Source organism: Chamaea fasciata, unplaced genomic scaffold (assembly GCF_029207755.1).
Source record: "Chamaea fasciata isolate MVZ Bird 193981 ecotype frontalis unplaced genomic scaffold, bChaFas1.0.hap1 SCAF_16, whole genome shotgun sequence".
Lineage (NCBI taxonomy): Eukaryota > Metazoa > Chordata > Aves > Passeriformes > Sylviidae > Chamaea > Chamaea fasciata.
In genome coordinates, this window is record NW_027094101.1 from 5,610,553 (window position 1) to 5,633,912 (window position 23,360).

Genomic DNA, 23,360 nt, shown 5'->3' on the forward strand with positions numbered 1-23,360 from the left:
ATGCCCTTGGTTTGTGTTATTCTAGAAGCATCTTTTTACTTTAAAGAAATCTCTGACATTCTCTGAATCTTGCCTGAATTCAAATTAGGCAATGAGAAAAATAAGACCTATACAAAGAAAAGTGACATATACTAACAGTATGGCATAAATAGTTTTTAAAAAATTGTACTTCAGCACCTTGTTTTTCAAATTTTGGTACATGATAAATAGTATTGGAAGGCTTAGGTTAATTCACAGCACACATCCAGATAATATTATCTATTATTTCTACTTCGGATTATATGAATCTTGTAATTTCATATTCCTTTAGTGAGGTCTTTTCAGATCTCTCTCTACTCCTTTGAAGGGTGATGGAGAAATCCATATGTGCAGATCCATATGGCAATGAACTTTCCAAGCCAAACACAAGAACAGCAGCTTCTAGGAGAGGGTGGCTTGCCAAGACAAACAAGTTCTGCCAACATTTTAACACCACAGAAGGTCAGTTAGGTTATAATTAAACCTAATTACCATTCTCTAGAATTGCAACATCTTTTCACTTGAAGTCACCTAATGCTCAGAAAAGGATGAATTTTTATTATGGATTTTCCAAGAATCACGGTAGTGAGTCAATCTAATATTCCCTTTAAATCTGACTCATCACTTACCATCACAAAGAAACAAGGCATGTCATCATTAAAAGGAAGACATTTGAGCACTTTATTTAGCCACTAATATATCATCTCTCCTGCTTTTCCTGCTTTTTCCTCTGAAGTAATTGTACAGGGGGTTTTCTCCTCTGTTCAGTACTATCTGGGGTTTTTCCATTATTTCACTTTTTTTTTTTTTTCAGAGTTTTATAACCTTTCTGCTTCAGCTCACTACTTTTAATCCCTTCTCTATCTTCAGATCTTCCTGTCTGCTCCCTGGGCAAGCTGGGGATCTGACAACAGTAACTTTTCTCTGCCAACTGCTGCCTTGGAAGAGAACTGTGCTGGGAACCACCTGAACTCATCTAACCAAGGAAAAGATGAGATAAAAATTGGTAAAGCAGAGACTTTTTCTGTCCCTCTTTCCTTTTCACACAGGCCAAGAGAAAGGGGGGGGGGGGGAAGCAGGAGACATTTGGCTGCTTTTCCTCCATCAGGAGTGCAAACCTGGTCATGCTCAGCCTGGTTTCGTTCAAATGAGCAAGGAGCTGAAAATCTTGGGCTATCAAAGTCACTCAGCTCACAGGGGAGGCTTCTCAGGTACAGCAGCTGAGGGCTGCAGTGTGAGCTGGCATCAGCTGCTGCTGCATGCAGCCGTGCCATGTGCACAGTGACCAAAGCCTCTCCCTGCTAGGATGGCCTTCCAATAAAATGATCATTTGATCCCTCTGGAGACTGGAAAGCATCAAGGGCCATTTCTTTTCAGACTCAAATAACAAAGCTGGAGAACTGGAAGAGCTGCTCAGCTTGTGGCACACTGTGCCAGCAGCGGGGACCCCAGCAGAGGGGACACAGGTTGGCAGTGCTGCCAAGGGGAGCCAGTGTTGATGCAGCCCTTGGGATCCGGCTGCCTTGCTGCAGGGCTGCTCTGCAAGCACCAGGGAGAGCAGGATGCAGTGAGCAGCCCTGCCCTGCACACCGTGTGCCTTATTCCCTGCCCTCAATGCTCTCTGCATTAACTCCCCTCGACTGACAGCACGAGGCACAGCTTTGTGAAAGTCAGCCCGTGTCTCGCACAGCTGCGCTCTCCTGCCGCAAACAGCCCCTCAATAAATAAAAATGACAGCTCCAGTTATCATATGGTACATCGAGTTCCACCTGTCCTACAGGAGATACACATGCCATCAGGCAGGATGCCACTTCACTTACCCACACTTCTGTCATGAAAGGCATTTATTGTGGGTGGGGCAAAACACAAATCCACGGCACTCTTTTGTTTACTTCCAATTATATTAATCTCTTGCATCTATAAGATTTATTTATCCTCCCACAGATTATCCATGCCCGTAGCCCTGCAAAAACATGTAGACTGAAATCCTTCACCCACTCAATATGCTGAAGAGGTTGCAATGGGTTTCCAGAACCTGGATTTTCATTTCCCTTCCCCAGCTAGTATATTACTTCTTGGATTCATTTAAATCCAGTTATTTCTTTTGCAGTCTTGCTGGGTTGAAAAAAGGTCTGAGGTGTAAGAGGACTAAGCTGTTTTTCTATAACTAATAATGGTTCAAGATGGCCTGGGCACATTTGGGGATAGAATGGTGACTATGGCTATGTTTGCTTGGCAGTTCAGCATCTTATGACTACCCCTGTTAAGTCCACAAAATTCAAATTGTCTGTTGCTGAAATAACCCTTCACAGCGTATTGCTGCACATACAACATACACATAGACTCTGTATGACAAGACCAAATGAGAGAGCTGGTTTTCTATTTCAGGGTAATTTGGTACAGGTTAAGTGAAACCCTAGAATCAAATTTGTTCAAATATTAGGTCAAATATAATTTCATATTCTCCCACGTAACAAGGCAAAAATCCATACAGATAACAGTGGAATAACAAGCAAAATCCCACAGCTTGTTCCTTTACTCTCCAAACCTGAAATCCATTATCTGGAGATCCACCATTTACCAGAGCACACATACCAGAGAGCAGGCTGAGCAGATGGTTCAAAGCTAACTGTCAATCCATTTGCAGTTCAAAACAGTGGTGAACTGCTCCAGCTGTTTTCCAGATCAAAAATATTATTGTCATTTTGCTATCGCTGCATGCTGAGGGTTATGTAACAAAAATGCACATGTCCCTCTGCCTGGAATGCAATTAATTTCCTCCCTTCCCACTGTGAGTGGTAAGTAACAATTCAGACAGTCTGGATGCTTCAGTTTTGAGCACGGGCAGGGATGCAACCCTGGAATTATTCCATGTGGTAACCCACTATTTGTGTCATGCCAGTCTTCTGGAGGTCTTACAGCCAGGGTATATTTTGCAGTTTGGAAAAAAATAAGCATTATCTTCCTGTTTATACACAACCTCTTTTCTGTCTGTGGGATACCATGAGCATTTTGATGCAGTTCTTCAGTTTAACCATAGACTCTGCTTTATGCTGGAATTTTAAGTCTTCTAATAAGTGTGCTAACTGGATGAAGGGATTGCTTCCAATCTGAAACCAGCCACTATACTTGCTGTACACTCTGGTATGCAAAGATCAGGCATTGTACACTATTAACTTTAAAATAGAGGCAAAATCCCATCCTAATTTACAAACATCCAAACATTCTGCAGGTGGTTAAATTCAGACTCTGTAATGCTTACCACTCCACAGAATTTGCTTATATAAAGAGAACAACTGGAAGTCCTTTGCCTAGAACAGCACACTCAAGAAGCAAAACTCATTTTCTCAATGCAACCTTTCTTGCAATGTGCCTTTCATCTCTGTAAGTGCAGCTAACCCCGTGATATTTATATAACAACCATAAGATCTTCAGGACAGGAGCTGCCTTCCTATAAAATGTTTGCACCATACTTAACTTCCCTCTGTTGTTGCTGTAATAGAAACACAATGGGGTGATCAACTGTCCTCCAGGGTGTCAACTGAGATGAAACATTAACTTAGTACTCAACTGCAGCAATTCCCTTTAATGTGTTATTGCTTGGTACAGCTTGTTCTGGGTTACTGGTTTACAGCTTACTTCTGTAGGCAGCACCTGCAGTGGTTTTACTGTCCTTACCTGGTTAAATAGGCCAGAGCCCGCTCAGATCCCGATGGCTTTTTGGGCTCCACCTTTTTAATGGGGATTCCAGCTTCCCTCATCAGCTGTTTCTCCTTCTTCTTGCGCTCTTTTTTTAATTTTCTCTCCAGCTTTCTCTTTTCCTCTGGAGTAAGTTCTTCCTCTTCCTCTGCAATAAGCTCTTCCTCTTCTTTAGTAGCCTGAAATAATTAACGTTTAAATGAACTGTTGATCTTTCTATAAGAAAATGAACAAAATATGCATAAATTAAAGGGCACAGGTCATATTTAAAACCAGAAGGTTCGGGTTTTATGATTTTACTGTTCACTGTACTTCCATCACCTCTCTGCTATGCCCAACTCCCAGAGCTGCAAATGCTGCACTCACAGAGATCTGCCAAACTGCCCTCTATGGATGATGACACTGCTCTGAGCACTGCAGGAACCTGAGCACCTTCCACCTAGGTATTAAACATAATTTCTAACCCTTGTTGTGCTGTTTGTTCCCCCACGCTCAAACCTGAGGAGGGGATGTGAACAGCAGAGGCTGTTTCACAGCGGATGGAGGGTTTGGATGTTTTTTTCATCATAAACATATTTCAGTGGGAGCAGTAGGGTTTCCTTAAGGTCCTCAGTTTGTGTTTGTTGTGTAACCACACATTTCCCTGGACTGAGAAAACCTCTGTCTGCCATGCAGAGGCTTCATCTCGATTATGCCATGAGCAAAGATGTGACAACTTTCTCCTTCATCCAAGACCTCTTGGAGATCCTTTAGCAGTCTTGAGGAAACATATCCACAATCTTCAATAAACATACACAGATACACATCTCACAAAGGTTGACATTTCTTTAGGTTTGCAGATAGAACAGTTTATTACTCACATCTAAAACCATATTACCATAAATACATGCATCAGTATATCCCAAATGAAAATAAGTATTTCACATACAGATGAAGCGCTTTAAATAGTTTATCTGACTACAAACACTGAGTTTATCCTGGAAAATCCAGTGTGAGATTATGTTGTGTAGAAATAAAATGCTGTTCCATAGCAAGATGAGATTCATTCCAGGCCTTCCCAGAAGCTTGAGGGAGGTACTTGCCAGGTATGGTCCTCTGCTAGAGCCTGGGACACCCATGGAGGCCAACTGGGTGAGAAAGAAATGCGCTTCCTCCTCTCCCTGCTCCCCTCTCACCCCTTCAAGGAACCTGTAACTGAAGCCTGAATGCCCAAGGAGATCAACTGCTTTATGGTTAAAGATTGGTTAAAACCACTTTATGAGTTCACAAATCCTTAGTGCTACATTAATTTGTGTCAGTCGAGTGCTTTCAAACACAAATCCAGACACAGAGCTAAATAAGGTTATTCATGCTGACATTCAACCAAAGAATGTTAAACAAGGCAATACCTGAACACAACCTTATTTGCCAAAGACACCTGTTTGGGTTTAAACATTTGTTCAGTGTCAATTCACCTATCATCTAAACTGACTCTGACTCATCTTTTCAACTTGGTGTTTTCACAGACTGAAGGAAGGTTAAGAAAGCAGAAATCAGAACCAATGGAAGTAGGACACTAAAGTGGAGTTGCTTTTCTTGTTTAAAATACTTTTTAGGTACTTTTATGGAAAAGCCAGCATTCATTACAAACACATGCAAAAAAGCAACATATGTTGCATTAGTATAGAAGGCATTTTATAGTTCATGCTGAGAACAAAATAATATTTAGGGGGAAGATAGAATTGAATTGTTACACAGGAAACAACGTTTTCATTTGAAAAGCCACCCTGGTACTTACTAAAATAACAATCCAGCCACACAAAGCCCTAGAAAACACTGAGGGTGGTCATTTATAAAGTGTTTGTAAAAGATTACTACAGCAGCTGTCCAACAGACGACACACTACAGTTAATCTTCTTTTAAAAATAATGTAATGAATTTGTTTACTTTTCTGTGAGCCATGAAGCTTTCAAATAAAGTGACTGTGGCACATCATTAGAGCCAGTCTGATAAAGAGGCCTCTGCTTCTTCATACTTACAGTAAATGCATATCTTGGTAACTTCCCTTCTCCCCCCCTGCCCTCCCCCACATTCCTTGCATTATCAAAAAGCTTTTTATCCTTCTCCCTGACCGCTCCATTAAAAACAAAACAAGTTGCTCCCTCCCTGTAGGTCCCAGAGTAAATACCGAGCCCCAAGAGCATTTGTTCCCAGCATGGATGGGCCATGGGCTGTCTGGCACTGGCACAAGAGAACTGTTCTCCTGCAGGAAAGAGTCAGGATTTACAGCTGGAGGTACTTTCTGCTGGCCCACAGCATCATCCAGGGAAAAGATACATCAGCATCTGCCTGGGACTCCCAGCACAGGTACTGACAGAGTCCTCACAATGGCTCAAACAACTTCTCTAGTTCCAAATGCACTTTTATCCATCCATGCCAACTTGATTAATTTAGTAGGATGTGCCACAGTCTGTCCTAGACTGGTTTTTGATTTGAAAACCTCAGGTTTTCTGTGATTCAGAAAATACCAGCATTTGGTGGTATAGCCCCTACTGAAGCTGAGGGTGATTTTATCAGTGAGGGCAATTTTATTGCAATTTATATTTTAAAAATCCCCTTCCCCTAAACCTGGGGACTTGAAAGAAAGCAAAACCAAACTTCCACAGGAATTTAAATCCTAGCTGTATTTATTATTTATCGATATATTGATGCATCTCTTCTTTCCTTAAATCAACAGTCTGAGTTTTAAATTTTGTTTTCCCCAAACCACTAGTGTGACTACTTGCCTGGAAGATGTTTGTGACCCATTTGGATTAAGAGTTTTAGAGTTTTCATTATTTAAACTAAAAAAACCCAACCAACAGGACTTCATTGTTTTGAGGTCATAAATATTCCAGGTTGTCTCCTTCTATATTTATAAAGTGACATCACAATTTGTAGCCCTACAATTTAGCCTTAACTACAACATTGTAAAGTCCCTATTTGAGCATGTGAGACACTTGTTTATTGACATGATAAATTTAAACCACATGCACATAGAAAAACAGAACACTTGCTTATTTGCAAAGCCTGCTGAGAGCTACCACACCACCTTGGGTTGTGGGCTCATTAGATCTCAACCTAAACAAGGTCAGGCCAGGTCAGCGCACTTGAATGAATGACATTCAGAGGAGAGCTAGTGTTTTCTCGTGATTAAAGAGGTGGGAGTCTTCCACTTGGAAACTTTCCAGAAGGCCTGAAAAGGTGCTAAAAGGGATATTGCCACTGGATGCCATTTTTTTGAGCAAAAGGCAGACCCCCAAATCTTTCACACTTACGCTCATAAAAGCCCCTGTCAGGCTTGCTCAGGCACCCACAAGCAAATTCCCAAAGCTTGTATCATACCATGTCCATCTGCAGGCAAAGTGCTGTGGGTGCCAATACACTGCCTTTCCTCAATGCCAGTCTCCAACTTTCTGAACTGTGTGTAAATATAGCAATATGCTCTAAATAGTCCAAGACATCTGACTCAAAATAGCTGGAGGCTTCAGCTGTAGCACTTTCAGTCACCAGTTCAAGTTTTCCATCATTCTTTGTAACCTGGAAATATTGCACGAATTTGAAACATTTAATGAATGATCTTTAGAAGTGAGCCGACAATCATAAATGGAAGGCCAGCTCACACAGAAGGGAAGTGTTTAATAGTATAAAGCAGCCCTGCTAAGCAATAGAGAACAGAGAAATATAACTAGAACTGCAAGAGAAACCAGCAAAAAGATGTACAGGTTCTCTTGAAGACACTTGCTCCTTTTTTATTTTGCTGCAATGAGAGTGGCAGAACCAAACAGGTGTAGTTTACTGAGGGTGGTTTTTGTATCTGCATAAAAGCTTGTACTGCCAGGGGACTATGAACTGCAATAGCTGAGCAAGCAGCACTGAGACAGGAATAACAGCACTAATAACATCCCTAATAACAGCACTAATAACAGCACACCAATTCTGTTGTGCTTCCACAGAGCACTAAGTGCATTCTAAAATTTGTTTCCAGTCCTTGATGGCCTCACACTTAAGTAGAAGTGAAGACAGCTCCTAAAGACTTCTGTTCCTCCTCCGCACTCCTTCAAAATTCCCACATTTGCATCCCTGGCTGTCCACTGCCAGCACAGAATAATGTTGACAGAGTCAGAAACTCTGAGGAACTGCCACAGTGAACAGAATACTATGAATAATACTATGAATATCTATGAAATCTTGCCTTTGGGGTTCGTCTCTGTAGGTCTGAACTTCCTGCCTGGTCAGGGTTTTGGCTTTGCTGCCAAACCTATAGAAGGAACCACAAACCAATCCACAACACCAAATTTGCTATTTATTAGAACCAGTGAATCCAGCTCCTCCAAAACCAATAGACTTTTATCCTTTTCTCCCAGCACAGCACCAGAAGTCTGTACAACAGCAAAGCAAGCAACAGCAGAAATTCAAAGGAATAAATAACAGTGACAAATACATTAAAAGGGCGTCAAATTTTTGAACTCTGGAGAGTTCAAAATGGAGGGGAAATGGATTTTATGGCTTATTTCATAGTAGGAGCATTGTATGGCCTTGTTTGTTCATGAAGCTCATGTTATTTCATAACTTTTAACATAGAGAAATGTCAAAAGGGGCTTTGTTCACTGACCAAGAGCTACTGACACATCATGTAATGGCTTCTGCTTAGGAGCAGCCTTTTGCCCCCCAAATGCCCCGTGAACGATATCAGCATGCAAAACGTCCTGCTTCTGCCTCACACAATACACATGGACCCAGATAAATAACTGGCCATCTGCCAGCCTAAAAACAAAAAGCGGAATCTATAAACACAGATCAAAACCCACAGAGAAGAAAGGCTGGCAGACCCTGAGACACAAGGTCCATGAAAGAAAGATTGACAAATTATTTACTATCCAAGGCTGGCCAAAGAGTTGTGCTACAACTACGGCTAGAGAATCTGCATGAAACAGTTCAAGGCCATACTGAATTTAGATAATTATTTTCTATCATTTAGCATCCCATGAAAAGAAGTATGACCAGAGAGGGCATATGAAATTTCATTTCATTGTGCAGAAAGCAAATTATCAAAGAAAAGCAACATGTAGAAGTACTCTTTACACGATGTCTGTAGCACTTTACAGAGGAAGACCTTTTAGAAGTTATATACTACTCAAAGAAAAATACAAATTTTTTCATAAAAGCTAGGTGTTTGTAGAATCTCAACTCCTCACAACAAAAACACTGGCAATAATTTATATTAAGTTGATTAGAAAAGCTTTCTGTAGATTCAACCCAGGCACAGAAGTCTCAGACAAGTTCTGCAGGAAACCAGGTTTAAGTAAGAACAGCCTTTTTATCTTTCTGCTCCAGGAAAAGATTCTTTTTGTGGTCATGTAAATGTTGGGTTTTTGGGGTTTTTTTAAAAGCCTCTTTGTGTACACAGCTATAGTATCTCAGGAACACAAGTGATCAGGTAGCACCCTAACCTTGCAACTGTAATTTTGAATAGATGCACCTTGATGCATCTATTAAATCAGCTTGAAATCTGATTTAATTTACAACTGTGTGATCTTCGCATGTCTCAGATTTACAGATAAATGGGAAGAGCACATAAAGTGTTATCATTAGCAACTGCTGAATAAGAAGAAATTGAACAATTTACTAAATTACATGAAAGCATTTACAGGCACACAGAATACACAACTTAAAGAATGCAGCTTGTCGAATTCCGCTTTATAGACTGTTACTCCTATAAAGTACATACTCCTGTGCTGTGGCAGATAAAGTTCTAAGGCATAAATTAGGATCGTATTGTATTTCTCATTTTTCTCCACCAGCATCACAGCCCTGAGTACAACAGAAATACTTGAGACACCACCACAACTGCAGACTCGGGGAATGCAGTTTTGCTTCATTTGCAACTACAGTGCGGCCAGGAATTTTCACATATTCGTTGAAGGATTTTGCTTACTCCCCTGCTCTTCATTAAACCGTGTTAAGCAATCAGGAGAACATGGAACTGGAAAAAAAAAAAAAAAAAAGAAAGAAAAAAGGAACCCCCTCTGAAATCATTTGTATCCACATCCCTGTGGCTTACACACAGCCCCTTTAACCCCTCCCCAGAAACGCAGAGGAATTTTAATAGAAGGAGCACGAGACTGTCGCAGCACTCGGCGCTTTCATTGCCACCAAAGTTGCCCCCTTTAGTGGTGCTGACAATTCCTTCTGAGATATAAAAAGGCTTTTGGGCTGTGAGAGGAGGTAGAAGCAGAGCAGAGGCTGTTTTGAAATCCTTGCTGGAGAATTAGAAAAAAAATAAATAAACCAACCCCAAACCACGAGCTCGATCTCCTCCAATGAAAGAGGTACCACAGGGTGTAGGCAGGTTGCCAGGCGAGCTCGGCAGCGTGACCGCACTGCATTGAGTTTCTTTAATGAAAGCCAGGAAAGAACACATTACACAGTGTTTCTTCTGAGAGCCAGCGAGCCTCCAGTGATTGAAATCAATAAAAACAGTCGGCAAGGGGCCCAGTGGGGGAAGAGAGAAAGCTCCACTACAGCATTCAGTTTGCTTTCCACTTTCTCCCTCCCCCTCTAAAGTTAAACTCCGAAGATCACCATGACAAGCTACTTCGCTTCCAGCGCTGGGAAGACGCTGGTGGGGATTTAAAGGAAGCGAGCGCTTTCCTTCGCCTCCCTGCCCTTCGCTCTCCCCCCGGCACGAAGGAAATAAAAGGCTTGCTTGGAATTCGAATCCCGCCTGGAAAAACTTCATTGGACAAGTGCATCGTTCTGCATTTCAGGAAAGGGATGGATTTTACGGTCAGAGAATGCTAAAAGGTGAGAGGGGGAAGAAAAGCAGGAATCTGATCCAGCCGGAGCCCACGAACAGGGTAGGATGTCCAAGCCGGCGGAGGGGACCTCTGGAGCTGCGGGAAGGACTGCGAGCAAGTGCCGGGGATCATCCACATCCTGAGGCACCAGGAACGGCGGGAACACGTGACGGACACGCCAACCCAGGTAAGCAGAACCTGCTTTTGACAATTCTCTGTCCCGCGCCCGAAAGCCGAGGGACCCTTCTGCTCCAGCCTGCAGTCTGCCCCACGTCCGCCCTCGTTAACCTCGGGCGACTTAACGCTAAGCTTGTCCCGTCTGAGAACCGTGTCAGGCCACTAATCCTCACTGAACTATAAACCGTGCACAAAAGCCCTTTGTTTACCCGTTTTGTGCTGAATTTGCGAGCTGACAAGGTAGGACAGGGCCATTGCGTAAGTCCAGCCCCCCCAGGAGCTCCCGCTCCACGCGGGCCCGGCCCGGAGCAAGGGAGCACGGCTGACACCGCACGCTGGAGCTGCCTGTGATCTGAGACAGCGCCAGTAATGGATTTCTAATATGGTCCATATTTATCTATTTTATTTATGTATTTTAATCTCCATAGCAGCCACATACAGAACATACTTGCACCGAGTTCCATGTGCTGCTCTGCACCACGACTCGCAGCGGCGTGCAGGCACGGGGGGCTAGGCTGATTGTTTCGTCAAGAAGAACTTGGCAATTAGTTGTCAACACAGCCAAAGGGGATTTCTGGCACGTTGTTTAGGAACGACCGGCACAGGTTTATGCAGCACGTGTGTATTCGCAGTTACACTAATGCAAACAGGCTTTATCCCCAGTAAAAATGGGGAAGGCGCAGGTAACAGCTCTAGATCCCAACATTCTTCTCAAGTTTTTGACCAACTTCAGATGATTTATGTAGACCCCAGTGAGACACTGAGAGTGAAATCAAAGCCTGCCTTCAGCAAGGCAAGCAAAAGAAATGATAGCTACATCCCTTCTCCAGCAGAGGCAGGAATTCACTGGGACAGATAATAAATAGGTGCCTGTGGAGCAAGAGCAACAATGCATGTCCCCCTCATGCTGGTCATCATGAGATGTTGACAGCAGCACACATGCTCGCTGCTGGAGAGGGCTGGGGAGGGACTGGATGCCTCCACTTCCACTTAAATGTTTCAGAACCTCTTTATCCCCAGCCTGCAGAGTACAAAGTCTGAAGGTAGAGAGAAGAGACTTCCCAGCATCTCCAGCTCAGTACCAGCAGACAGAGTGCATGAATTTAGTACAGCACGTGCAGATGTGCATCTGCAGGTGCAGCGTTGCTCTTTCCTTGGAAAACACACATTTAAATGGTCATTTTGTTGTTTTCACATCACACAGAAGTGGATGACTCACCCACTTAAAGAATGACCCAGAGAACACTCCCGTGACCAAAAGAAAAGGGCATAAGTTGAAGCATGAACTGTTCTAATACAGCTATGAAAATAGTTGAGGCAGTATTTAAATAGTAAGAAGTTTCTAGACTAATTTATTAATCCAGTTTTGAACTTTTCACACAAAACAATCAGAAAATTATAGCTGAAGGTGTAATTAAAGAACAGTCATTTACAACAAAAAACCTAAGTTGTGATTCATACTAGAAAAGGACCCTACATGAAATTCTGGGCATTCCCACAGACCCACAATTCATTTTGCAGAGTCAGTTCTCTGTTTTGCCTCCCCTGCATAGATCCTTTGCAGAAATGACAGCACCTTCATAGCTCAGGAATCACAGCAATCATTCCCACACCAATCAACAAGTCTGCTTTGCACTGCTCTTGGAGCTAAATTTATCCTTATGCAGAGGAACTCATTAAAGTCTTTATTTAACATTTCAGACAAGGAAAGCTTACGTGGGACTTACACAACACTTATTGCTTGTACTGACATTCTCAAACTCAAGCGATATTCCTCCCCATTACTCCCTCAGCAGAAATACAAATATTATCTTTAAAGTGTCGGATATTTTTGTTCACAGTGATGCATTTTTCAGAAGTCAAGTGGCATGAGTGACCACTGTTAATGAAATATGCTCTTTTCAAGCACACAACATATAAAGAAATGTAGTTTCTCTATCAGAAGTTGTGATCAAATACAGATATTCTAGCAGTCATACCAGGGTTTTTTAGTCGTGTCAATATTATTAAAGCCAATTCTGTGCAGAGTGAATTATCCTTCAGACTCTCCCTCTGGAAGATCTGGAAGACTCCCTTGTTGCTTTGCTGAGTTGGGTACCACAGAAAAGAACTATTGGGAACCAATTGTTCACAAAACAGTCCATAAGGTTTTGAAACAGTCAGAAAAGTAGATTGAACTATTTTAAAGGTGGAAGGACAAACCTTTGTTTTAATCTCCCCCATTTAAGTCTTTTGAAGATCTGGGATTATAAAAAACAAGTTGAATGGCCATTCAAAAAATGCTGAAATTCTGAAATTCTGCAATAAAGGTGTGAACACCAGAGTCTGCTGAACAGCTGGATATCCTGTGTTAGGTGAAACAATATTCATGCCTGCACTGGGGGAAACAGTGTTGCCATCCCTTTCAAATGAACATGATCTGACACTTCTTGAATATGGTAAGGCTTCAAGGTGTCTCCTTTCCTATTTATACCAGTGGTTCATGTTCACAGTGCTGGATTCACTCAGCTGAGTATATTTAGTTTGCTCAGTCTCAAATTGACAGCTTCTCTGCAATGTACCCATTCTGACTTAAAAATGGAACATAATTAACATACAGCTGGAGAAGGTACATTTTTGCCATTTATGGGAAAGATTAGTGAAGCTGAATACTAAATATTAAGTAGAAAATAATGGTTATTGATCCATAGGAAAGGTGGCTTTCCCTGCAATTCCAACAGGAATCCTTATATTTGACTTTAGGAAGACATTTTTGTTAAAAACAACATGAAAAACTTCATACCTCCTTACCAACAAGTTGTCACTGTTTTCAGCTGCAGAGTTAACAGGATGTACAGCTACAGGGAATCAATGTCCTGGGACATATAAACTACTCTCAAACCCTCCATATTCTCCCAGACCTAACAGAACTTTTTTCCTTAATTTCTTAATAAAACCAGCACCATTTTTAGTCAGTTATACCAAGATCTTCTTCAAAGCCTAGCTAAATATCCCAGAGTGTGTTTCATCCATACCTACATTTATATACACTCAGCTGCACATGCTCATGTAGGCAGGAACACGCAACTTCCAATTTGTGATGCACAAGACCCAGGAGAAGACACTCAAGAAAACGGAGTGGGTAGGATTCCTTTCTTTAGCAGAACGTGATCATTTCATGATTCAATCACCCTAAAATAGACACCCACAGCAGCATTCAGAACACGAGCACACTGTCCTGCACCTTCATCCCAAGCATAGGGGTATCAACAACCTCAGCATGTGTCTTGCCCCTTGGTTTGCTTTACAATGGGATAAATGGTTGGGGAGACAGAGAACTGGACCCTCAGTTTGGCTGTGAAAAGTGAGACACCTTTAAACAAAATAAGGAAGAAATGTGATGGGCATTACTGATTTTTGGATTTGACTTCCTGCCTAGTGATAACCAGAGACGGATGACTGAGGTTGTGACAATTAATTTGTGTGAAATGATCCTTCTTATAAATATATATATATTTCCACTAACAGACCTTTGAACACCTGTGTGCAGAATTTGAAAATGTTTAAGAAGTAAGTACTATAAAATTGTATTTCAGGCACAGTTCAGTTGCCACTGAACATTCTGTTTTAAGAAGTTCTTTCTCAAGGAGAATGGTAAAGGAGGAATGTTTATAAGAGCTGGCATGAATTACACAATCTGACTTTCCTTCAGGTCTGCATGCTGCTCTTCAAATCCCCATGAGCAAGTGCAAGTGGTACTTAACATGACTGGTAGGGAGAAAGAATTTGAATTTGATTTTAAGTTTGAAATGGTCTCGTGAAAGTTCCTTAAGAAAATTCCATCCATAATTTTGAAAGTCTCTGAAAATAAAGTGCAACCCATTCCAAAATCCTATTTATTTAGCAATGCTCTGCATGCTTTCTGTTCTTGTGAGCTCTCTGGTAACCATACATCTATGATACCAATTTTTAAGCTCTCCAAATTTATCACACAGCTGAAAATACTGCAATGACATCTGGTTTTTATAGCATCAGGTGTGCCTTCATTATGCGTTTGTGAGGCAGAGCAGAAAATTGAAAAACAATTATGATTTAAGAAGCTAAATTAAAACCTGTTGACTGTTTAGTAAAAATGCTCCATAAAACCTGTTTGTATTCCAGCAGACCACACTGAAAACTATCATTGTAAAAGCAGCACAAAACAAGGTGTTGGTAGTGTTTGCTTATTTTGGAATGAAGGCATCTAGCAAGTTACCCTAAAATAAAATTGTATGAATTTACATTTCAATAATAAGTAGCCTAAGCATATTTATGAAATAAGTACTAGAATTTACATGGACAGAATTTACGACTCATGATAGTTTTCAAGCCAGGCTTTACCTGCTGAGCTTACATTTTACGTCTTTGATTAACCAAGTATAAATACAACAGGAAACAACAGCTGCCCGTGTAATTTTAAAGTTAAGTACAAAACAGAGTGGATAACTACAGCTGGAATAATATGTGAAATACAAGAAAGCCTGGACCCAGCAATGGGAGGATTAAGTTTATCAGATACCTGTTCTGTTATCATGTAATTTTGCAGGGATCAAAAGAAAGTTTTAAGATAGGAACAACAAGGAACTTCTTCATGGCACACAGGGCAGCGCAGGACTGGAGATGGTCATTAGAAAACGCAGATGGTCAAAGGTAAATGTTTGAGTTGTTACTGAACCAAGAGTCAACATTTCCATAGTGCACAGGGATAATGGCTACAGTGGGATTAGACTGCAGAGCTTTGAAAGTGAAGTAGTTTATGCCTGGCAAAAAAAAAGAAGGGAGAGCAAAGGAAGGGAGAGATTAACAGCAAATGGAAGGTCCATCTCAAGGGAAATCCTGATCTTTAAAACAAAATTTTAAAAAAATTAACTAGGCTGGAAAAAAGCCAAGATGTCAGATTTCACTGTTGAATGGCAACAGAAAGCTTTATATTTCTTTTTGTAATTACAAACAATAAAATATACTTTGAGACAGAAAACTTAAACTACAATTAAAATGAAAAATTCTACCTTAATGAGAGACATTCCATTATTGTGAATGTGAAATGAGCAAGCAGATATGATATTTCTCTGTTGAGGACTGAAGTAAAAGTCAGTATGTTTCCTAAAACATGTTAAGTAAGATTGCAATCTCCAAAGGAAAAAAGAACACCAAGTTTCACAAAGAAATCTCCTCATCTTTTCTTTTCTTAAACTTTCTTTAAAAATTAATAATTTCCCTTGCAATACTGGGAGCTAAAATTGTACTGGAAGGTCATAAGGTGGAAAATGGAGATAAGATCTCCTGCCAGGGATGCAGGAAGCATGGTTACTGAAATGTGAAGTCAAGGACAACAGGGAACACTGGGAAAGTTAGGGAAGCCAGGAAAATCAGAACCTGTTTTTCTATTAAGATAGCAAAGACAAAACATTGTACTTCCTGAACAGATTCTTCCAGATTCACGGAATGAGCTCTTCAGTTATTTAAGGCTCTCCTAAAATCTGTCATTGAACCTTAAAAACTTTTGACTCCAAAACTGCCAAAGCAGTTTTGAAGCATTGCCTTACCTCCCACTGTACATGACCAACCAAACATCCAGGAACAATAAGTGGTGCAAATTCATGACAGATTCCAACTTTCAAGTTACAGAAAACTGTCACAGCCAAATTTATATGATTTAACTACTCGATAACTTAAATCTGCCATACCTCATGAATAACAGGAATAGAAAATCTGAAATAAATGCATGAAACAGGGCCAGCAGCAAGGCCAGGAGAGCTTGAGGTTGTGCAGAATGATGAGAGACCTGGACCCTACAGCCTCCACACAATGCAAAGCTGAACTTAGCCACCAAAGGAATTCTGCAGCAGAAAAAACTGTAAGCAAAGCTCTGAGGAGTAGGTAATAAAAGTCTGCATAGCATTTTTCAACTCCTAGCTTGTAGTTATTTTAGGGCATCTCAGAGTTTAAAAAGGTACCATGCTGTGGTATAAGTACTGTAATTAACATAATTAACAGTTCTGGTCTATGCTTTCTAATGTTCAGGTACATGATTCAATTCTAGTTGCAGTCGGGGTTTCTAAATTTCAAGTGTTTTTAAGCATCAGCAGAACATTCTATTACTGCACTGCTGGGCTAGGCTTGGCCGAGGGTGAGATGTTGTGGTTAGCAATATCTGATGACTGATCTGAGATGCAATTTCATAATTACTTCAAGGATTTCTGCTGCTCTAAAGGTGGCAGTGGGAATTATTCGAACAGCCAGAAAAAGAAGAACGGTGATATATACTGAGAATTCAAGCAGCACACAAAATGGAGAGAAATGCATAAACTCTGCATACAGGAGGCCCTCACTGGCAAAATATATAGAATGTTCTTAAGCTGACAGTTTTATAACTCTAAATGGTTTCACAAATGAAATCCAAACAAAAGAGCAGCGATGTACTCTAAATCACTCAGCAATTGCTGGTTAGGAAAACCAGCAACCACTAACTCCTGCAAACAAAAACAGTTGCCTTAGGAAAGCTTAATGAATGGGAAAGATGTCAGAGTTTTTGTTGTCTTTCTTTCAGCTTTATTTTTCTGTATTCCTGAATCTATACACATAATGATTCAGTTCACCCTGACAAATACTGTATAACTGACTATCAATCACAGCAACTTTTTATATGTTGAGAGCAGTCAGATACCAAGTGATAAAGCGAGTTCAGGCAGAGGGCATATGTTAAGCAGCTGTGAGTCCTTTACTCTGTCTGTAACCTAAAAGCTTAATGTCATTACACAGAGCTCTGATTTCTTCCTTGCCTGCCTTACACTAGAATACCCACATTATATAGAATAGAGATTATTAACTTAATGGAAGAAATACAGCCACACAGTGACTGCAGTGGAACAGTGAATGTGATGTAGATTAGATGGAGGATATTCTGCCTACAGTGAAAGATTACACAACCAAATGCTTCTGTTTGGACTCTAAAGAAAGCTTTACACTTATGAATAAAAATCTCAGGTAATAGTTTTAGCAACAATTTAAAACTACGTAAGTCAGTACCGCTGCCAAAAGACACACTCTCCATCTTCTCCCATCTCTTCCTTGGCACAGGAGTTTGCACAGTTTTGTAAACCCTTTTGGGTGAAAATTACCTCTCTGTCCCCTCACAAAGGTTACTTTGATACCAAATCAGTTTGTTAATTTGATTCACTGTGAACATTTCTGTCAGCAAAAGGAGGAGGTGATAGAAAGGTGGAAGCAAGTGGATGTACAGCTTTTTTGCACCCTCTGGCTGAAGACACAATTCCTTAAAATAAACCTAAGTGTAAAATACGTGATGTTGCTATGTGTATCCTACCTTTTACATACTGGGGTGATGAACTGCAGTTTGTCAACCCTCAGGTTACCACAGATCATTTGGTATTTGTTGCTCTTCAGTAGCATCATGCATTGCTATTTTGGGCTTTCAATTATTTCCCTCTAATTTTAAAATGACAGTAGAGGTCTAATTAAGGCAGAAAGCATAATTTTTGCTACTGAGGGCCTGAACTCAGGTGTTTCATGTTATTTAAAAAAATTATAATTTTGATTTCTTACAGAAGCAAGCAAGTAAATTTAAAAAATGGCAATAGACAAGCAGTATAGCAATTAATAAATGTCTTACAGTGTACAGGACTCACATTTCCACAATGCCGAGGGTGTCTGTATAAAAGGGAGGTTCCCCTCTGTTCTTCATCCTCTCAGGTGAGCTGCTGGTTCAGTTAGTTTTTCCTCTGGCTGGTGTTCTCTGGCTGCTGGAGCTGTGACTCCCTGATCTGCAGTGTTCAGTGTCCAGCACAGATGCTGTTTCCCTGCCCATCAGAAACTCTGAGGCACAGCCAGGGAACAAACAGGCGGCTTCCACTGGAGCTGTCAAGGTTTTGTAGCCTTTTCAAGGTACAACTCCAGTGGGGAGATGCTAGTTTGCTTCCCGCAGTGTCGAATGAGAAGGAAAATCCCCTTCACCCACTATCTACCCACCAGTGCTCAATAAACACATCAGAAACAAAGTCTTCTGTGGCAAAAATTCATGGATTTGCTTGCTCATTCTGGAGTGGGTAATGGTAGCAGTCAATTATTGAACTGCTCCAGCAGTTTAACAGATGATGACTGAGTTCAAAATGAAATTTCACTTGTATCATTTAGCTAATTAAACAAATAAATGCTGTCATGTAATAATAATTCATACCCATAATTACATTAAGATACCTAATATAATAAAGAAAATAGGTTATCTTCATATACTGTACAAATAAAAACATTGCAAGATGTGGTCAAGACAGTTAAAGAACAGTGTTGCCATCCTCTGTCCTTCCCTTTACATTTCCTTTTGGACTTGCATCACAACATTCAGTCCAGCAATGACCCAAAGCAAGTGGCCTGCTAGGAATTAAGCTCTAGCAACCTTTATAAAAGCCTCACAGTCCTGTAAATAGAACATCCAATAATCACCCAAGTCTAAGTTCACAGTGGGCACACACTGTGCCAGGAGACACTACCAGCAGAACGGAACAGAGCAATTGTAGGAATCAACTGAGATTTTGAAATCTTACTGCCAAAACTTTAATTTGGTCTATTTAAAAGTCTTTGTCATAGGTAGCACGCAAAAATGCCTTTGACATGAGTCAAATGTTGTGTCTATGAGTCCACTCCTGTTATTAGCTAATTAGTAGAAAATCTGACCCTAACAGTGTGAAAAAGGAGTTCACAGCTTCTACTTCCAGAGCAGAAAGAGGAATGGTATCTAATACCAGTGATTCAAACACTGCCAGGATCGTAAAGCACAGCCATTGAGTTAGAAGTTAATCAGACATCTAAATTGAGAATTTCCACCTGGAAACTGTGTTTATTTAGTGTCAGGAGAGACTGTTCTGCTTTCTGAACCCACACACATAGAAATGTGTTTATCTCAAATTCAAACTAATGTCCAACTATCAAGTTATGTTTCTGCCATATATATATATATATGTATGTATATGTGTATGCTTCAACCAATCAGTGTATCTACAGAAGAAGTAAGGACTTAAATTTGACACACTGGTGTGACTTTCTCTTAAGTAAAAGGATAAAATAAAAAAGACTGTGAACTTCCACAGTTTAGTTGTTTCATGAAGAACTAAAATTAAAAAAAAATATTAAATGCTTGTCTGACTTATTTTCGTGGAAAGGATCTTTTATTTTGACCACAGGACTTAGGGTCATCAGTGCAGAAGTAATGGCACAGGGAAGTGTTCAGGTACAAAATGTCTAATTCTTCAAACATTTGGTTAATTTGTTTTCTAAACCTAAAGCAATATTTGATCAGTTGAACAAATACTTGAAATGCATTTGGCTAGTTACCTATTTAGAAAGAGAACAAATTTATTTAAAAGGGTTTCTTTTACCCTTTGGTCACCACAGAACTAAAGTTAGATTGAGCTCACAGGATTTTAGGATATTTTAATTTTATTTTTTTTAACCTGGTCTCAGATTAGACCTCCTAAGAGACTATTGCTGTCAGGACACCAGTGATAATGGGAAAAGTTTTAGGAATATGAATGCCTTAACAGGAAAAGACATACATGCTGTAAGAACTGATATGGCAAAACACTCTTCCTTTACCACTTAATTAAGCAGAGCTGGTTTAGGATGTCTATGTCATTAAGGTAAAAGGAACACACATTTGACAGTAGGAAATGCATATTAAAATCTATGCAAAATTTCTGACTAACTACAAAAGACAAAGTCTAAAGAAATGAAAAGTGCAGTCATATCAAGGTTTGTTTTCAGTTTAAAACTGGCACATGATCAAAAGACTTGAGACACAGTTGTTGCTTGCAAATGGATAATTAGCCTGAAACACCTCCTAAGCTGTTCAGCCAGTAAATTTACTAGAAATAAAAGCAGAAAAAGATCTAATACAGCTCCTCTTACAAGCAACCGTCAAAGAGGTTTTTTGGCATTTTTATCTATTCAAAGAGTAGACCTACTGCCAAACTGTTTGTATATCTTTCCTTTTTAAATAAAAAACTACTTTAAATCCACATTGGGAGGTGTCAGAAACATAACCCATATAATAGAGCACACAGACCTCTTAAGACTTCTGAAATCCTTCATCCCTAGTAAAAGCCTTGTATCTTTCATTAGTTTTCTTTTAGCTTCTTAGATTAAGGTTTGGATTTCAGTCAAATCAGGCTTAATGTTCCTGGTACTGTCATAATTTCAAATATTAATAATTTTCCCAGTTCTGTCCCAAAACTTCTAAATCGTCTGTCCTTTCAAAATTATGTGGTTGCAGTAGGACACCAACTGCAGGTTCTCTGAAATTCTTCTTTAGTTACACCGAGGGAGATGCCATTTGTGAATTCTGCTTTAGCATATGTTCAGTATATAAAGTTATTTAAGTGCTGTACAATAAATAACACAGCAACATAAGCTTTCAACACATTTGGAAGTAAAGTCATAAAAACAGTCTTGTTTTGGCCAAAGTGCAAAAAATTTATTCGCAACAAATGTTGCTAATAGGAAGCCACAAAATCCACTACAAAGACAGATAATTCCATAGCATTTTTGTGGCTCTTTCTCCAGAGTGATAATCGGAATTTTAAAAACTAGGCCATATAATACCTGACCTGTTTGGTTATCAGTGTCTTTTGTAGCCATGTCCCCATGGCACGTGCTCAGCTGCGGATGACAACCAGCAGCATGAGGAATAAGCCACAGCAGCACTTCTGGGCCTTCATTAACACAACCCAGGGTACAAAGGGCTCCACAGCAAATGGAGAGGAAAATGGATTTATGGTATTGGTACAGGCGATGCATTTTAAAGAGCTGCAGTGACTCCACAGTAATTAACTCCTTGGGATAATCATTCACAGAGTATCTGGCTTGTGGTGACTCCCAGGCAGAGATCTTGCAGAAGTGAGTAATTAGAACCCATTACAATAAGATTAAGACGTCTTTGCCTGAACAAGCATTGGATGTAGCTTCATCCTTCAGGAAGAATGATGAGTGAAGGTGTTATCTGCACTCCCCCCAGTTCTTCTGGAAACTCTTAGGTGGAAACACCTCTGGGAAAGCTGCAAAATTCATTGAGTTTTCATGGGGACACTGAGTTACACTCATGTGTGTCCATTTGCTTCTGCAGTTGGTTATTTCAGGAGCACATGGAGCAGGGCAGTGTGGGAAGATCTCCGGGGTTAGTGACAGGAACACTGCTCCTGGCACATGATGGAGCACTTTGCCCATGCCTGTAACTACAAGCAGTACTGGTTGGTTTTGGAGCACTGGGTGTCACCAACTGCCTGCTTTGATGCCAGAATTTTGTATGATGCCTGGATCATTTGAGGAGCTTCTAGTGTAAGATGCCAGCTGGATCACTGGCTTAGGCTTTGCGTTTTGTTCTACTGAAGAAAGTGATCTTCAGTCACATTCTTTTCTCCTCAGCTTTTGAGTGAAGTGAAATGAGGAGGGACATACATGGAAAACTCATAATGATAATTCAGTTTTGAATGCTCATAGAGCTCACGTGGCTGACATGAAATCCCTCACAGTTGTGAATAATTAAAAACTGTAACTCAAATAATAAAAAGTGTTTGTAGGCAAAACCACAACTGGGTCCTCCCTTGCAGCAAAACTGTCTGGTAAGGTCTGGACTTCTATATTCGCTCATATTATATCTGAAGGCATCTCGGTTCAAATGGTTTCCTGATCAAAGATAACATATGGCATCAGAAAGAAACGAGTCTCTCCAGAGCTGCACCTTCAGCACTGAATCACAGCAGAACCTTTAAACTGGAATGTTACTGAAATGCCAAGTCTAATGCAGATACCAACACTAAACTTACTGTGCTGTGCCCAAAAACTGCAAGAAATCAAGCAAAAGAATTCATAAGCTCTACAAAGAAGATCTGTGAAGAGTACTTCACCCTGGGAGCAGTATTATCAACTTCAGTTCCAATCTGGAAGTTCAGAAAAGAAAGGAAACATTAGCACTTTTCTACTTTAAAAAACAAGGGGGAAACAAAAATGATGGGTGAATCATTTGAACACAACCCTTTTGCTCAGCATCAGATTCCTTATACCAAGTCATCACAAACCTATTTCTGGTTACTGAAAGACTTGTGGGCTAATATAGGGGGGAAAATCACTAAAGAAGTCAGAGTTCATCCATACTGTTCTTACAGCATGGATGACACAACGTAATGATTTTAATTTCTTCATTTGGCATAGTAGCTCTCGTAGTTTGTTCTTTCTGCCCTGATTTACAGTATAAACCCCCCAAATTATAAATTTACATTTATATTTTAGCCTTTTTTGATTTGCTGTATTTTTTTTTGTTACTTTATCAGGCCTTAAATCCCAGGAATGCCTTTCTCTGACTGAAAGAAGAAAATACCCTCTTATTTATCCATGCAAAAAGAACATTGAGTATTCAATCCTTTTAGCTGCAAAATCAAATGCCCCCAATGGAACACAAAAAGGAATCAACATCAGACATTTATTTTGAACACATTACACAAGTGATTAAAGAAGAAAGGAAAGAAGTCTAAAATAAACCTACTTGCATAACAGCCTGTGCACAACCCCTTGAGATTTTAGAGTGGGATAAATATGTTTCAGACTGTGCCACTAATGTGATGT

General features: G+C 40.3%; 2 protein-coding genes across 3 annotated transcripts in view; one reads left to right on the plus strand and one right to left on the minus strand.

Annotated features, from left to right (window-relative positions):
• CUNH7orf50 (chromosome unknown C7orf50 homolog) overlaps positions 1–23,360 on the minus strand; it is a 124,728-nt gene that overhangs the window by 21,631 nt on the left and 79,737 nt on the right. For both annotated transcript variants that reach the window (XM_066198175.1, XM_066198174.1), the window contains one exon: positions 3,697–3,896. In XM_066198175.1, the coding sequence (XP_066054272.1) occupies positions 3,697–3,779 (83 nt within the window). In that variant the 5' untranslated portion in view covers positions 3,780–3,896. The remainder of the gene's footprint in view (positions 1–3,696; positions 3,897–23,360) is intronic.
• GPR146 (G protein-coupled receptor 146) overlaps positions 10,151–23,360 on the plus strand; it is a 49,046-nt gene continuing 35,836 nt past the window's right edge. Inside the window, exon 1 of the mRNA XM_066198170.1 lies at positions 10,151–10,722. The gene's annotated coding sequence lies outside the window, so the exon portion shown is untranslated. The remainder of the gene's footprint in view (positions 10,723–23,360) is intronic.